This window comes from Calliopsis andreniformis, chromosome 2, assembly GCF_051401765.1.
Source record: "Calliopsis andreniformis isolate RMS-2024a chromosome 2, iyCalAndr_principal, whole genome shotgun sequence".
NCBI lineage: Eukaryota > Metazoa > Arthropoda > Insecta > Hymenoptera > Andrenidae > Calliopsis > Calliopsis andreniformis.
The window spans coordinates 14,528,540-14,543,375 of NC_135063.1; the positions used below are offsets into that span (position 1 = coordinate 14,528,540).

The window sequence follows — 14,836 nt, forward strand, 5'->3', positions numbered from 1 at the left end:
AACAGAAAAATATTCTTTGTTCCGCTATTCCAAACACATGAAGCTACAATACCAATAACTTCTGTTCTATAGAAGATAAAAGCATTTTTCAAATAATTCATGATATTCAAAAATTCGAAATTCGAACAAATGGACCACAACACGAACAATAAACTGAAGCTATAGTTAGAAGCCAGATTAAGTCATAAATCCCATACTAAAAAAGAAAATGAACAAATTTTCAGTCAACTTCGACCACAACTTCACGACGAGGAGAGTTCATTAATCTATGATTGATTCATAAATTAGTAAACCACTTCGTATATGCATTAGCTATGTGTTGCTGCTCCAAAATCGAGTGAAATCGCAACTGGGATTCTAAATTGCATGTGGGAGTGAAGATGCACGGCAAAGAACGTAAAACTGTTTAATTTTTCTCCTAATTTCATTTGGCTACCGATGCAAGTGCTTACAGCAGTGAACCAGTTTTACTCGGTATCGAACGTGATAGAAACAGTCGCCAATGGAATCGATGATCGCGTCGCTGTGGAAATTTCACGTGTTGTTACGACAATTGGACGGACATTGATAGTTTGTTAAACTCTGCCAATGCTTAGTGAAGAGGTCGTTGTTGGATGACAACTACATGGTGAGTACTGTATTCGATACCCATGTGTGTTATTTTCCTCAGGAACAAAGTTTGACAATGGGACCTCGATTAGTCAGACTGAAAGTCGAACCTGAAATATCCCTTCCATGAATAATTTTATTATTCCTAGTAGGCTAATATTAAATTATACTTAAAATCGTAATCGATGTACAATTTATTGTTATTACACTGAATATCACTAGGGACTCTTGAATAAAAGAGACTGTGGATAATTGAACCTGGTTAATCGAGGTTCTACTGATTTATTATTTTATAGTATGCATGTTAAATAATAATTAGAATATAATTGCAATCAGTGTACCAAAATTATCTCAATAGTAGCAATCGTGGTATCGATAGTAGGCTATAATTCTATTATTTATTATGGCAAATTTCATTTAGCGATCGCAAATTTTTGTTTATCTTACTTTCATGTAGGCAAAATTAAACTACAAATACGCGTTTAAACAAATTTTATGCGCTTACCCAGCGTTTATACCAGAAATTAATGAATTTCCTGTAATATATTTACACATGATGCTTCGTGCAGGAATAACGCGGACATCATTTAATTATTCAAGATCAAAGGTTTGTAAACATGTCTAAATAGATGCATTTCATTAAGCTGATAAACCACTTTACAAACAATTCATTTGACAATACTCATAATCGTATGGAAACATTGAGAAAACAAGACACTTAATATACCTACATCTTTTCGCTTGCACTATACATTCTAAGGGAAGGTCAGATAAAAATTTCAAGTCTTCGGCTCAAATACTCTGGAGGAATTATCACCGACCCTTCAAAGCTGCGGAATTATGTCTGAAGATAAAGTACGCGGAAAATCAACATTTGTAAAAGTTATTAAATTCTGGTCACGCGGTCGCCTAGTAAACATTCGAATGCAAATGTTCAAGGACCACGATCCTGCTTCTATATATTTTCAATATTCCAACGAATACCGATCACGTAACGATGAATTGCCATGGCGTGGCGTCCAAGGGAAACTTTTTATCGTCGCGGGCTCGACTGTTGCAGAATGAAAACCACGTTTCGCGTGGAAAACTTGACCCCCTGGTTCGATCGATGACCACTTCGAAGTTGTTTTCGAGTTGGTATCACGACTCGATCGTTTTAAATCTATCCAAGTTGGAAACTGTTAAAAGAGTAGCGATAGCTTTAGCATCGAAAAGTTTCCAACGTAGGTTCGCAAAGATAGGGCCTGCGCGTAATTTCATACTATCTTAGAAATCTAACGAACACACTTAAGTCGTTAATGAATTTTAGTATAAATTGCTGATGCTGCGCGGTAGACGACCACTAGTCAGCGCCTGAATATATTTGAATATATTTGTTGTCCGCAAGAATTTCATCTTTCCGCTCCTGGTGTCATGCATATGCAGCTAGCAGTCGCGTCTTAAGTGAAAATGGGTTATTGCCTGGATTTAACACCGTTCTATCATCTAACGTAATAATTACTTCGCTCGTTACGAGATTGATCAAAGTTCACGGTGGTTACGAGGGGATCTTTCTGTAAAAATATGATAATTCTGTTGGTTTTACTTTAAAGAGTTGCTGAATACTGAATACCTAAGTATTTGTTTTTCTTTTTCCCAATTTGTCGTAACTGGATTAAAGTTTGGAAAAAAAAAGAATTCTCTTTTTTAAGAAATTTGAAAAATATTAAAACATGGCGATAGAAATATTTTTTCCCACGTCGCTTAAAAATTCAGGCTGTTTTTAAGGCCTATCTTAAGCCTTAAGCTCTACATATGTACAGTGGTCGACAAAGGGAGGTTTAGAAAGCAAACGAAAAACCAAGGTACATATCGCTGTAGGGGGTGGAAAGACATCCCAGAATAGATAAGTGTCCTACTTGGAAGATAAAGTATCTAGTACCGAAGTCCCTAGTATACAAATTTACTAACTTCTATTTGAATTTTCCTCTTCATCAATGCAGCTAATAAATAATAATCTTGCCTGAACAAAAAAGAATATATTCCTGAACCTTTTTCCTGAAATTCCAATCTCAAATTCATGAAAAACCTAGGAGCTTGCAATTAGAAAAGAAATTAAATGTTTTCTTCCTATAACACGAGAAGTTTCTAAACGCCATAATAAGGTTCCTTGTAGTGGACCTGTTACATGATTCCCTCAAGTTTAGAGGACAGGAACAAGATACACGAGAGGCAGACATGTCGCCTGGTAGTTTAACAAGGCCATTAGAAGAGAGTTTCTAGACTCTAAACTAGTGTTCATAATGGGGTGAAAAATGTAGAAATATAGAGTACCTGTTTATTGACGATGTCAAAGTGTAAACTTCTGAGTTTGTACACGATACTAAATACCTAGCATATACCAGGCATGTAGTCACATAATAATGTGCTTTCATCGTGTCCCGCGGTTAGCTTCTATTATTTAAACACCCAACGCTGTCTAACTTTTTGATACGGGTAGACACGTACCTAGTACACCGCTGGTGTAACGCTCCAAAGAATCGATATGTTCGCATGTCAGGATTATATGAGTTCACTAGCTCCACTTTGGGTTCTGTCCACACGTATATCATAGCTTTCGAGTCAATTACTTTCGGAAGCACCTAGTCTGTTGACCATTTCAAGTTTAATGCCTCCATTTCGTGCATATCACTGATAACAGTAGGGCTGACGTCACTGAACTCATTCGAAGGGACGGTGTTGTCTGGCTCAGGAATAGAGCTCCAAATTATTAACTACTTTACCATTGTTAGAAATGAGAGAAGTTTCAGAGTGCATGCACAGTGATTTTAGTTTCACGTTAAATTGTTTTTATTATATGCCGTTTCTCTGGTAATCTAACTTGAAATTGAATTGAAAATTCTTTCAGAAGAATTGGTTTAGTTACATTTTCTGTGAATATATATTCTTTAAAATATGCGAGTAAAATATTGAAATAAATTGAAGCATGAGAAGATAGCAAGCACTGAAGGAAAGTAGTAGAGAAGTGCAGTTCCTCTAGCCATCTCTAGAAATAACTATTTTATGGTTTTCCTAATCCCATTTCACAAATAGCATTTAATATTGTCTCATGTGCGCATTGGTTCTTTCCTGCTCTCAAATCAAGGTAAGGTATTTATACAGTTCAGCAAATAGACGAAGCGTAAACTCTGTACAGAACATAAGCAATAACACGCAACACAAACATCTTGCTAGGAAAGTACGACAGATGAAACCTCGATCAATCATATCAATTTTACTCCACTGTACAACTAGCGTAAAGCTAAACCTGTAGTAGCAACTTGATATGTTTGAACATATACCTACAACCTCTTAACCAGAACGTTTCATCGATAGTTACACCAAAGCTTATGACAAATTGATTACTACACGATAGCTACTGAAATAAGACAATGTTACGACCTTTCTTTTTTTTTCCACTGAAGGTAGTCGTCCTCTGATGTTTATATTTTTTTCACATATCTACCGAGTTCCTTCGAGTTCACTTTCTCAATAAAAATTCCAGGAATTAGGATTCTAATTCTAGTAATTAGTATTTGCTCCAGACAAGTAGGTTTGGAATTTCTGAATAAATTTCTGTGCTATTTTAAAGCATCGAATGTTTTAGAAGTAGTACTCTAACGCTTTAGGTCAAGAAAGCACAGCTGTTCCACCCCACAGAACAATAATTTACAAGCAGGCCATCCATTCGAAATCCTACGACACGAAAAGCGTCCGTTGCGAAAGGACAGGGATGTCCCCTTCATAAACGACTGAAATTACCCGACATGTATTGGACTGTAGTCACTGCAGTCAGTCCACAGAGCGAACCTCAGACCCATTTACACAGGGTCTATGACTTGTGGGACAATGTGGTCATAAAACTCTGCATCTGCGAAACAGCTATGGCAAACAACTTCAGCTATACAGTCCTCAAGTTCCGGTAGTAAAATATTTTTTGCCTGTAGTATGACTTCAGGAAGAGGATTCCTGGTTTTCTGAGAAAAATATTCAGAAGCTTCCCTTTTCTAGAAAATTAGTCAATGGGATTTTGTTCAGTTTAAAAAAAATTGTAGAAAATTTGGAGATCAATTGAATCTGTAGCTTGAAGAGGGGAATGAGGACCAAAAACCGAAAAATGAGATTCTGTCGCTGGTATTTTAAAACTGCTTTTGGAATCGTGTCCTTAAAACTGACTATTCAATTTTATTCTTTGAAATGGAATTTAAATTTCATTTAATTCCACTAAATTCCATTTGAAATTCCATTTTTCCATGCAAGTACAACGTTTCGTGTTAAAATGTCATAAAATAGCCATTATGGAACACAGGCTTCTTCAGTAAGATAAATATAATTTGATCTACAGCGAAATTTATACGATCACGGTAGTTTCTTATGAAAAAAATTTCGTATGGTTTTAAACTGATAGGATTTCATACGGGCGCGTTGCATGTACGGGGTATAATGTTTCCGATCGCGTCACATCTCGCCAGCCCACCTCTTTGTGCCTGTTTCAAGCCAACCGGTATTCAAATGCCGCGACCTGACATAAAGAAGCAGATATTCGAGCCTGCGTGAATGAAATGTGCAACGAAGATTCTTCAATTTCACGTCACTTTTTATTGTAAAACAACGAATGGCGATCCTGCACGGTAATGTTTTTGTCCACTTCATTGCCCTTCGTTGCATATCGATTATATCTCGAATTCTTGAATACATTAACTTTACTGCCGTTCCACGAGTGCTCGAGCGAAAGAATTCCGCGTTAAAGGCAGTTATCGTTCCTCGTCTGCCATTTCAGATAAGTTAACGACGCACCGATGGATTATTTTAATTCAACTTTCACACGTAATCCGAACGCTTTATAGCTCTATTAAATTTTTATATGCTATATGCATAAATTATTAGTCATCAGGAGGATTTTCATGAGTTATGATCGTGAAAAACGCAATACCTTTAGGAACTGTGTACAACATGTTTTGTGTATATGAATCGTTTATGTTGCTAAATATGACTTTCTGAATAATAAAGAGATTTTCAGAATTCGAATTGAATAGGGCTTAATTTGAACTTTAATTTAAATAAAAAATGAAGTATCAAGTGGTTTGGCAGGAAAATTTGAAAAAATTTAAAGAGTGATGATAACTGAATCAATGTGTAGTTCTATGCATCTTATATCTAGTTTTGAGGTTATCTGGAAATTGTTATATAACTTAGGGCTTGTACTGTTCTTTAATTCATTATTCAATATTCATTCATTTCCCTTATATTATAATTACATTTTACTACTTGTTAATGAAAAAGAACAGAACAAGATCCTAACTTTCCAAAAATTCTTCAAATATCAAGATTCGACTGTATCATCAAAAATACATGCACTCACCATTTTTAAACTCCCCGCCATGCGTGTCGCCCCGCACGTGGTCCATCAACGGGCACTCTAACCTCAAAAGCGCAGCTCACAAGTCACAAACGCTACCAGCCACAATAATAATCCCTTCCTCTCCCCCCGATAGCTATCCCATTTACATATTCCCCAACACTGTCGCATATCTCCTCTTCCCGAAGCAGCCTGACATGACACGATGCACTCGTTCCCCCATTTTCCCTCTTCAGCAAAATCGTTTTCTCGCCCGCGGCTATTTCGGGCGTCATTTTCGCGACACTCTTCTCTCGGGGTCCACGAAGAAGGTTGCAGAAAGAAACGAAAGAAACGAAAGAGAAGAGGTGCTTAAAGCGTCTGACTGGCTCGAAGGTCGTTCACTGCTTAAAGGAGACGCAATACTCGAGCGATCACGCTTCGCGGGTTGCTGCGTAAACAGAGCGTCGACACAAGAATCGTTTCGTTTCGCGTACGTGATCAGAATTCAGCACGTTCGGCAGCCCCGATCGATTCGGCGCATCAATAACGCCATTACGACTCGCGACGATGCGCCTCGAATAGAGGTTAGGTCCTGGGAATCCAACTTCGTGGACCGTGATCCGGAAGCGAGGTTGGCTCGCGCGTTCAATCGCGGCGCAGAGAATAAAACTCGATGAGGTTCGAAACGGGCGTCGGTGCAGGACACGGAAAAAGGATTTAGAAAAAGACAGTGGATGTTGCAGCATTTCTCTGCCATCCCACGATCACTAACACTTCGGTAATCGACTCACACGGTTCCTGAGCACCATTGGACTCGCCGATAGCGACTCGTTCGCGATCGTGCATGGCTCGGCGAGTCCAAAATGAGCGAGTAACGGTTCTGGACTGTGGAGACCCTTTGGTATTCGCGGATGAAACGATCATTCGATCGAGACGACGATCGATTCGTCACTGACCGTTACCAGCGATTCGACCCAACCAAAACAAATACGACCCGACTGACGATACGTCTCGATGAGCACTGCGCTAGTGTTTCGCGTGTTTATGTCAGACGACGGTGATCAAAACTTCGTCGTACGGGGAATGCTATGCGACGCCGTGTGAGGAGCGAAATGCGTCTGATTAGTATTCGTTTATCTGTTTGTTTAATATTCTGGAGCTGGGTTTTATCGCTATTTTTCTTGGATGGTTGCTTTCTTGCGAGGGGAAGAGCGTTTCTTTGATGAACCGTGCTTATTGTGGAATTTATGAGTTATTTCAGGTGCTAAGAGGATGGGAAAATATTTGGGGAAAAACTACTTTCTCTTTTGCGGCCTGTAGCTGAGTAAGAAAATTTTTCTGGGAAAATTCAATTCAGGGATGAGAAAGTAGAGGCTTTGCCCTTTAAAATGAGACCAAGCTCACTGTCCAGCGATTTTTTTTCGCAAAGTTACAGGAGGTCAAAGATCGACTATTTTTTCTACCTCTGGATCATTGCCCTATTCTGATGCCAAAATCCCATTTTTCACTTAAAGTGTCATAACTCGGTCAAAAAAAATCGTAGGTCACTCAGCAAGGTCTCATTCGAAAGGGGAAGCTTCAAGCATGATAATGACTGCAGAAAGAGTCCTGAAAAAAATTCATTAAGGGCCGGAGAGTCGATCGAGTTCGGAAAACATTTTGGGAAAAACAACCTTTCCTTTCTCGGTCTGCAGTCAAGTAAAAAAATTTTTGTCACAAAATTCAATTCAGAGATGATAAAGTAGAGGCTTTGCCCTTTAAAATGAGACCAGACCCACTGTCGTACGATTTTTTTTCGCGAAGTTATAGGAGGTCAAAGATTGACTATTTTTCCGACCTCTGGGTCATTTTCCTATTCTGATGCCAAAATCCCATTTTTCACTCAAAGTGTCCTAACTCGGTCAAAAAAAATCGTAGGTCACTCAGCAAGGTCTCTTTCGAAAGGGGAGGCTTCCGCCTCCAACTTCGCTGTCGAATAATTGAGGAAAAAAATTTATTAAGCTTTCTACACACGTTTGAGTTAGTAACATTAAAATATCGACTCTTGGGTGAAATGAAATTATTATTTCGTATCTCAAATAATTATGATTTTTGAATTACCTTATTGTTATAGCAAATAAGCAATATATGCATATAGCGTTGGGTTTCAAAAATGTGTTTAAAATAAATGGTCTGCGATGGAAATCGGGTAAATGATCAAACAGTCATTTTCATCCGTGATAATGCACTCTAGCATAAATGATTGCGTTTGCAATACACGTGGATGCTGCGTACGCAGAAATCATTGAGCCACAAGGGGAAGCATGAACATTTGAGAGATAAAGTAGACAAATAGAAACTGGATGAATATCTACGATATATCAATAAAATACCACAAATTATTAAATAAGACAAATTATCAGGTTTATTCCTACCACCGTTCATGTACACAATGTCTAATTAATATAAATCTGCGAGCCAACCCCGAAGGAAACAGAACAACGTGCAGCTGTTTATTTTCCATCTTTGCATAAATTTGTACGTGGACATGAAATTATTACTGGGAATTACAACACAGTGAACGCCTGTGGGCGGTCAGGATTAATAAATTCCACTTCGAGGTAAACTGCTAAAAGTCTTTAGGGTTTTTTTTTCAAGGCAAGATACAACATCATGTTAGCATAAAATATTCGGGAGAGCCGGTTTACGCGAATACCTACATGCAATTATTCTTCAAATTATCGAAAGTTCAAGCATGCTCAATTTTTTTTAATTTTTACTCGCTGCATATGGCGTGTAGTTTCATTTTTTCTGAGAGATGGAATTTTCAATCAGTCATAAATTACAGCTGTTGAAATGATACTAAAACAGTAGACATGAAGATCATAATAAAAACTTCAGCTTTAACCCTTTCATTGAGGTCATGTTTCCTGAAACCTCAGCTGATACATGTGAGCCTTCCGTGTCCACCTTTTTTTTAACATCCTCCTCGTCACACGTCTCATTATACTTTTTAATAACCCTGAAAAGTACTTTCAAGAGGTCCCCCTTCAATTATAAAAAAGAAAAAAAAGCAACACCCACTCGAAATTACTAAAAGAGAAAAAGAATTCACCAATCGCGATCTCCCCATCTCAAGCGACTTTTTCTCTCGAATAACGTCGCTCGCTTTTAAAGTCCATAATATACATTGACTGACAGGTTGATCGTGGATCAGTAATCCCGAATATCTGTACGTGCACGCGTTATCTATATGGTAAACGATCTATTTTTGGACACAAAACGTCACGACTCGGCTCCATTCGCGATCCTTGAAACACGATTTCGCGGTCTGCTTTAAATAGCGGCTGTTTGTTTCGCCGCGAAAATTTGTGTAACGTCAACATTGTTCCCTTTCGTCCAGAGGAACTCGAAGCCTCGATCCTCCTGTTCGTTACCATTTGTTTCGTATTTCTTTTGATCCTCACCCTATTTTTATCTTTCTTCGTCGCCACGAAAGAGGGTGCCCTAGGGCATGACTAGGATATGTGCAGATAGGGGTAAGTGGTAGCGATCGAGTATAGAGATGAAGCGCCGAAGATTGCTCCGTATTAAAAACTTCCCAGCGCAATCTGCGCGAGAAAAGGACCCTGCACCGAAAAAGTTCCAAGTGCATCGCGGAAACTGTCTCGAAACTTTCCGCGAGATTCTTGCAGAGATAACATTTAGAGAGGGAGGGAAAAGAGTATCATATGCGTGATAAATCATCGGCTTGGTTACGGGCTGTTTTCTTCGAGAAGTATCGAAGATTGGACTATTTCGGGAGAAGTTTTTGGTATGTGATACATTGCACGCCTTTTGAGAGGAGAAATTGATATTGAACCTTTTGTCACTGCTGTCCGAGGCGTTTATTCTATTTTTCATTGAAAATGAAGCGAGAATGGGAGGGAAATGGTTTGTCAAATTTTGATCTTAAATAATGATAGAAATTTGGTTGCACTCATTTTCTAGGGAGATGGATAATTTGAAGAATACGTGGAAAAGAATTTATGTCCTCTTTCCATGGATTTATCTGGACCATTTTAAAGCGATGGCAAGGAACGCCTAAAGAAGATTTGTTCCTCGAGGAAAAACAGATATATTAGACTACTTTAAGCGTTTTAAAGCCATAGATAGCGTGTGCAGCGTATGATAGAATTCGTAACTGCGTGGGAGGGCACTTTGCTTAAAATACAAATAGTACGTGTCACATACTTTACTGGTCCAAACTAAAGCTATTAGCAAAATCCTACGATAATCGACTTATATCTCTCTTCAAAATAAACACATCTATTTCTTCAAAAAATAATTTCTTCAATAATTCTCTACTCATTCCTAATGATTTGAAGGATTTGCAGTAAGACCACCTTTCTTAAAACTTAGATGACAAAAAGAAGTAAAAATTCCATCACGATTCCTCGTTTCTACTGTGCACACAGCTTCAGCCTCCAAAGTCTGCTTTCAAAATACACAGTAATCGAATTCTCGCTGCGATATAACATGCATCGAACTGCTTATTATGCAGTACGAGGGTATGATTGAATTTGGCCTATGATTTGCTGGAGTCCCGTCGAAATTCGTGCCAAAGAACAGTGCGCGAAATTGCATCAGACGGAATCAAAGGCTATGCAGAAGTTAATGTCGGGTCGTGACTCCAGGAGCAATGGAATTGCGAAACTCATCTCGGATACCAATATGTTTTTCCCTTTTCATCTGTCGACACGTTTTTCCTCCATGATCCAAGATTAAAATGAAATCTTTAGAAGAACAGTTCGGTTTTTTAGTAATTAATTACCAGAGCATTTATAGGGAAGTATATGTCGTGCTTGTAATTGAATTATGCTTGATGCTAGTGCACTGTTGAACCTTGTTACATCACCAAGTGATTGTAAGTGTACTCTTGTATGCTTCTTAAGAAAATGATTTCCGTGTTCAGCAATCTCAGCTTTTCATTAAAAATGAAAGGACCTCGAAATCTTTTGATCTCTTAGTCAAATTAACCCTTAATTAGTAATCTTAATAACAAGGAGAAAGAAGAAGAGAATAGTTCGAAAAATAGTAAAACCAGCTGTAAATTTGAAACAAGAAATACTGTGCCATGGCTTTAGCTAATTCTTAAAAGAGACAAAACCTAGTAAAATTTGTTACATTTAAAGAAAGACAGTTTATTCAGACCCTTCCTACTATTACTTCGCACATAAATTGCGTTCTTCGTTAGCTTCACAAAAACTGCCACAATTCCACGAACCATAGCAAAGTTACGTCCCCCTGTTTGCTCTATTCAACAACGTATGTGCGATACTTATACTTGTACTCCAGAGCAAGAGGAAACTTCTATCCAAGTAATAACTCCAGGGTATCTGCAGTTGTTTTCCAGAGACACAGTCCATAAACGAAACTTCAGCTCGACTCTTTAAACCTACTGACAAAAATATGTGACTGCTCCCCTCGTACAGAGTGTTTCGTTAAAACCGTGGATGGGCCACCTGGTGGGGGGTGCAGTCAGCAAGAAAGAGAGTCAAATAAGCCGATGTTTACTAAATTTTCCTTCCCCTAAGATATCCCAGTGTCGTACGTAAACGGAAGTAGACACTCGTTCCTCCGACTCTCTCTCCTTCAGTTTTTTCCTCCTGCATCCTGCAAGTTCTATCTTCTATGCTCTTACACCTTTTTTCAGATAACGCGAGGAGAAGTTTCCGAGCAGCGTGTAAGAACAGCGCTGTAATAAAGACATTTGGCCTCGGCCCAGAGACGCACGCATAATTCTTCCCTGTAAACAAGCGAACCGCAAGACCAAGCATTTCGAGCCGGATGCTTATTCTTCGCGAGCACCGTAAAGTTGCGAGGGAACTTATTGAAAATTTCGTCCTCGTTTTACACCAGACGCGTCGCATTTTTCCCTCGCCCGATAAAATTAATGGGGAAATGCAAACGCGTAGGGGATGCACTAAATTCCATGGGAAGAGACTTTAGCCTTCTTCTGGCCATTCCTCGCCAACCGTCTCCGAGCTGAACTTATGGCTAGGAGACTTATGTATCTGTTTATAGCAAACATTCATCAGTCTTGCTGAGCTTGCACATGTGTTGGTGGTGTAAATCCAAGATATTTAGGTGTTTCACGTTGTATGGTCACGGCAAATATGTTTATTGTTTTGGGGTTGGAAGGGGGTGGGTTGTTAGGCGACGTGGTGTAGATTTTATGTAACTTTGCTTGAGAATTAATTTAGGTAGACATTGCTGAGATTACTCACTGGAAATTCTCTTAAATGGAAATGACGAATTTCGCTGATATTCGTATCTATAATTAATTTATTAAATTATCTTGAAATATAGTTTTCAAATTATTGTAAATTTAATAAAAATTGAAATAGGGTATTACTATCTGTAACAAGTAATTTGCATGGAATTTCGTCAAGATTAGTCTGATGTTTTGTGGGAGTTCTGAAATTTCGAGTTCTGTCTTCCGAAAAACCCTGCACATATTAGGTCAGCACACGGGTTAAATTTGAACATTTCCCTCGACTCCAGCAGAGGTAAAAGATTCTCTAGATTCTAGATGTAGATGTATCCACACACATTCACGTATGGTGTGAACATAATATCAGACTTACAGCTTTTTAATGGTTTCAGAGGTACGTGGAAGTTAAACCAAGCGGGAGACATTTCGAAAGGTTTCTGTTATTCGATGGTTTCTTATGAATTTTACGGTTTCTCGTTCAATTTCACCTGTGCATTTCTATTTTCGAGATATCGAACTCTAAAGCTTGAAATCTCGATTTCGTAGTATTGTAATCTTCAATGAAAACCTTCCTTTCGACGATATAATTTCCCTCTCTCTTTCGCCGAAGTTTCGTTCACAATATTACGGGATACGCCGAATTTCCCTCTGACGGACGTATGCATATTCAAACGCCTGATTTCTCCGACGGATACTGCAAACATTTGCCATACACGTGCCACCGCAGTGCGCCAGTTATAGTTGATTACATCACCGGTTTATGCATATAAAGCGTTGTAAAATTCTACGCGACAACGCCTGATGAATTTCGTTCACCTTATGTCACGCACGACCAATATTTATGTGATGCATTTTATTCATATGCAATCCGTCTCTGATCCCTTCTGTTCAAGATAATTCACTCTAGAATGCAAAGGGTTCAGTGATTTGTGATCCTCATTGTTAGTAATGAATTGTTAGAAATCGGAGGCTGAGTTTGTGTTCATATATTTTTTAAATGGGATAGACTATCAGAGTATAATAATTGAAGTACCCAGATTTTTATAGTGGTTCGATTAAGTGAAACTGTTTTATTTGCAGCTGACGATTAATCAAACGGTGAAATTAACGACGTTCCTGGGATGACTGTTGAGAAACTGTGTAGATTAGCTCAAACCAGAAAGCACATTTCGATTAGTCATTATAGGCTATCTTGTTCTTTAGTTAGACACCGTCGTACAAACCCCCCTTTTAACATGCTTTCATCGAACCTGACCGGTTCTCTACCAGATCTCAGAGGTTCTCAACAGGACTTTGATCTAACAGCTTCCTTCCAGAGACTTCAAAATTCATTCTCTACTTCTCCTCTTGATCCTTCATCTCAGTTAAGAATTGATTAATAGTAGTTGTAAATAAGGATGCCAGGCAAATTTGATCACAAGAGGATCCATATTTCTTCAATCAAATCTAGTAAAAATATCCCTATTATTTTAAGAAAAGGTACTCCCAAAAGTATCATTTTAAAAAAGTAGTTTTTCCATAATTTTCTTTTAATTGATTTCAATATCGACAATGTGAACCAAGAAGCTCCTCCCTCGAAAAGCCATATGCAGCAAGTTTAGACATCCTTGATACACATAAATCACTCAAAGATACGAATGCGTGGGCTTTGAAGAGATCATCAAAGTGATTTGGTAGTATGATTTATCTGCAGTCGTTATGGGAAAGAAGACAAATAGGTGGTATGCATCTGACACGTTTATATTGGAAGATTCTCGCATCGAGTTTCCTGCTACCTCATCGACGGTTCAACCTGTCGATGGAACGAGTGAATTGTACGCCAGGAGATTCTTCTTTTGCTTTTTATATACCACGGGAGACAGCGTAAAAGTTACATTTCTCTGGTAACTCGAAGGTTTCCTCATCTCTCACCAAACAGGCGCTTCCTCGGAGAAAGGAAAGCTTGAGAAACTCTGCACCGAAACTACCCTGAACCACCACGTATAGTAAAGGAAGAATGTCGTCTGCACATGTCTCTTCAAATTAGAGCGAGCCGAAGAAACTCGGAGGTCTACCAGAGCTACTGTCCAAGAGAATTTTTTCCTGAACACCTTCGTTCTTATTTCGGAGCAGAGTGACAATTGAATGCTGATATGGCTAGAGAGTTGTTACACTGTTTTTGCGATTGCATCCAACATTGTAAATAAGATACAGTAGATGTAAAGCTTAATTTCGACTGCAGATCCTTGATTCACTTGGTCTTAATTATTTCTAATTTTTACTTCCTTCTTATTCAAGATTATTTGTGTATTAGATGCAATGGTAAGAAGAGTACAGTAGTTTTAATATAATAGAATTAGGTATCAGCAGAGTTCTTCAGGTTTGTTTGATTTCCCCTGTTAAACTAGTCTTTTATTTGCAATAGTTCCTCGCCAAAACTGAATAGACCTGTATAAAAGAATAGCAATAAAAGGGGTAATATTTTTTACAATCATTGAATGCCGCCACAAAATTTGAATTACAAAATCGTCCGTTCGTAATGGCTTGCGCGTGAAAAATATTTCAAAGTTATGGTATCGCGTACTGAGGCTTGCGGACGTGGAAAACGCGATGATTTAAAACGTCGAAATCGCGTTATTACATGGGTCGGGACA

The 14,836-nt window shown here is 38.5% G+C and overlaps 2 protein-coding genes across 3 annotated transcripts in view; one reads left to right on the forward strand and one right to left on the reverse strand.

Annotated features, from left to right (window-relative positions):
• The window catches only part of Wcy (WW domain-containing adapter protein with coiled-coil wacky), a 38,523-nt gene extending 32,516 nt beyond the window's left edge, over positions 1 to 6,007 (reverse strand). The window contains exon 1 of the mRNA XM_076392606.1: positions 5,990 to 6,007. The gene's annotated coding sequence lies outside the window, so the exon portion shown is untranslated. The remainder of the gene's footprint in view (positions 1 to 5,989) is intronic.
• The window catches only part of LOC143188392 (adenosine receptor A1), a 100,425-nt gene continuing 86,098 nt past the window's right edge, over positions 510 to 14,836 (forward strand). The window contains exon 1 of one of the 2 annotated variants that reach the window (XM_076392610.1): positions 510 to 628. Coding sequence is in view for 1 of the 2 variants with exons in the window: in XM_076392609.1 (XP_076248724.1) it covers positions 615 to 628 (14 nt within the window). In the remaining variant the exon portion in view is untranslated. The remainder of the gene's footprint in view (positions 629 to 14,836) is intronic. The other variant, XM_076392609.1, reaches the window with a different exon arrangement.